Raw genomic sequence first — 2,404 nt, forward strand, 5'->3', positions numbered from 1 at the left:
ATCGGGAGAATGTCTTTATTCGGCTGCACGGAAGAGGTGTAACAGGGAGGCAGAGGCGGCCGCCGGGCGGACAGCGTTAGTATCTGCGGGGAAGGCCCGCAGGTCTGTAGCGGTTGGGGTCCCCGCCGTTCCGGCCCCAGGCGTTGGCCTCTTGGTCAGCTCGGGTGTCCTCTGCCCCTCTGCCGCTCACGTCGCTTTGCCATTTTTCCCGGGCGTCACTAGCAGGAGGGGAAAAAAGGCCACCTGAGCCAAGCGGCATTTAACTCCGCAAAACTCGCTTTTCCACGGGACTTCTCAAAGGGAGATGCAAGCGCATATTCAGTCCTTGTCTGAGAACCACGGTGGAATCCATAGCTGTTACGCCAGGAAACCAACCAGCGAGGAGAGAGAGTGCCTTATCGCCCACAATGCAGAGGTAAGGAACCTGCCTTCTCGGGAGGACAGGAGGAAGGGCTCAGCTCCTGTGGGAGGAGAGGCACCATTCCTATAGACGGGCTCTTCAGGCGTTAACTGCTTCCCCTCCACTGTCCTTTTTGGTCAAAAACTGAGTACAAGTCAAAAAGAACTTGGCTCTAACTGGAATGCCTGGACCCCTAGTAACTCACTGTTGACAAGCCAATACACTCCATTACCTGATCACTTTGGCTGCCCAAGCACCGCCAGGTCCTCTTCGGGCAGCATCATAATTCCCACGAGCATGGAAATATTTGTCGGCACCTATAAAATTTGCCTCACGCATGTCCCGATACGCTCGGTACATATCCCGTGCCCCTGAAGAAAGCAGAGAAACAGAGATGATGTTGACTTTAAAGAGTCATCCCAGAAACAGTTAAGTCCCATTTCAGCCAGGAGCTGAAAGGCCTAAGGAGCAGTAATGCAGAGAGGCGCTTCTCCACGTCACCCTTTGCACCGGGGTGTGCCCACGGGAAGGGCCTGTGGGGGCTGATCGAGGCCCTCTTCCAGCAGCACAAACCAGCTCAGTGGAGCCGCAGACCTCCCAGCTCCAAGGACTGCATCCATTGACTGCCTGTGCGTGGGGAGAGGGTTCCCGAGAGAAAGGCCTGTGCCAACAGCAGCTTACCTCCCAGCGCATCCCAGACAAATCGTCCACCTTGGACCAGTGCGTTAGTGCTTGCACACGAAACAAAGCAGAGCAACACAAGGCAGACACAGAGCCTCATGGTTCCTGGCCCAAGCCTGGCACGGAGCTGTGAGACAGAGAGGTGAGCAGTTCTGAAACACCTTTGAGAGACTGCTGACATAGCACCCATCACACCCATAACTGTGCCTGGGAGCTGCCCCAGCGCTGACGGCTAGCCCAGGAGCCCGCTTCTTCCCCCCGCCAGGGACTGATGCCCTCTGTGCGACCACAAGCTCAGCTAAGGACTCTGCAACAGAGGCAGATGGATGCGAGAAACTTGCATTTTAGCATTCCCTGCTGCTCCCATCATGAATACAGAGAAGCCCCACATGCTAAAGTATTAGTCCTATTCCCCAATACCAGCTAAAACCAGTGCATATAGCTCATAAATTCAGAATATCACTCACCCCTGCAGAAATGCAAAGCAAAAGAAGATGGAGCTTGTCTTGTGTGCTCTCAGATTGAGAGAGGGTATTTATAAGCAATTCAAACCCCTCAAAAGAGGAAATTGGAAAGGATACCTATGGCTGGGAATTCCCCACCAGCCCTCTACTCTACTTCCAACACAGAAATCATTACAGTAAGCCTGTCCTTGGCCTTAATGAAAGTTCATAGCTCCTGTTACACAATTTTTTAGGAAGTATTGGTGCTTCTTCAGCTGGCAAGGGAACTATTTGCTCCTCATGAAAAAAAAGACTAGAAAATTATTTGTGTAAGTTGGAGTACAGGCTCACTAACGAATGTGCCATTTTGCCCAGACCCAGAACAGAGCATTGCCTTCAAAAACTGACTTAAGGAACTTCTGCCTACAAGAGCTCAAACATTTTTGGACCATAGAGAATATTTCTGAGTCTTCCGATGTCGTCTGATGTGTTTCACATTCTCTAGAAACCAAAATTTTCTAAAAAGATCACAAACATGAGGATAATTGCCAGGAGCAGATGCTAGAGGGCATCTTCAGAAGATCTCAGATTGCATCCCCTTGACTTGTCTCTGACAAGGAGGGTGGCACCAGCGACAACAATGCTGGAGTAACTGAGATAAAGCGCCAGCTTTGGGCTCCAGCAGGTAACAACCCAGGCGCTGCTTTCCCATACCACAGAATCATAGAATGGTTTGGGTCGGAAGGGACCCCTAGAGGTCATCTAGTCCAACCCCTCTGCAGTGAGCAGGGACACCACTAACCAGATCAGGTTGCTCACAGCTCCATCCAACCTGGCCTTGAATGCTTCCAGGGATGGGGCCTCCACCACCTCTCTGGGC

At 51.9% G+C, this 2,404-nt stretch overlaps 2 protein-coding genes across 2 annotated transcripts in view; both read right to left on the minus strand.

The window, feature by feature from the left end:
- Window positions 1-6: 6 nt before the first annotated feature.
- Window positions 7-1,301, minus strand: LOC104123209 (serum amyloid A protein). Its single transcript, XM_009635437.2, has 3 exons — window positions 1,082-1,301; window positions 633-771; window positions 7-218 (listed from the first exon to the last, which is right to left on the minus strand). Exons 1-3 carry the CDS (start codon window positions 1,278-1,280, stop codon window positions 77-79), a joined length of 480 nt encoding a protein of 159 aa, XP_009633732.2. The 5' UTR covers window positions 1,281-1,301; the 3' UTR covers window positions 7-76.
- Window positions 1,137-2,404, minus strand: part of HPS5 (HPS5 biogenesis of lysosomal organelles complex 2 subunit 2) — a 26,772-nt gene continuing 25,504 nt past the window's right edge. The window contains exon 24 of the mRNA XM_035890968.1: window positions 1,137-1,208. The gene's annotated coding sequence lies outside the window, so the exon portion shown is untranslated. The remainder of the gene's footprint in view (window positions 1,209-2,404) is intronic.

The sequence above is a fragment of the Egretta garzetta genome, unplaced genomic scaffold, assembly GCF_000687185.1.
Source record: "Egretta garzetta isolate BGI_Z169 unplaced genomic scaffold, ASM68718v1 scaffold133, whole genome shotgun sequence".
NCBI lineage: Eukaryota > Metazoa > Chordata > Aves > Pelecaniformes > Ardeidae > Egretta > Egretta garzetta.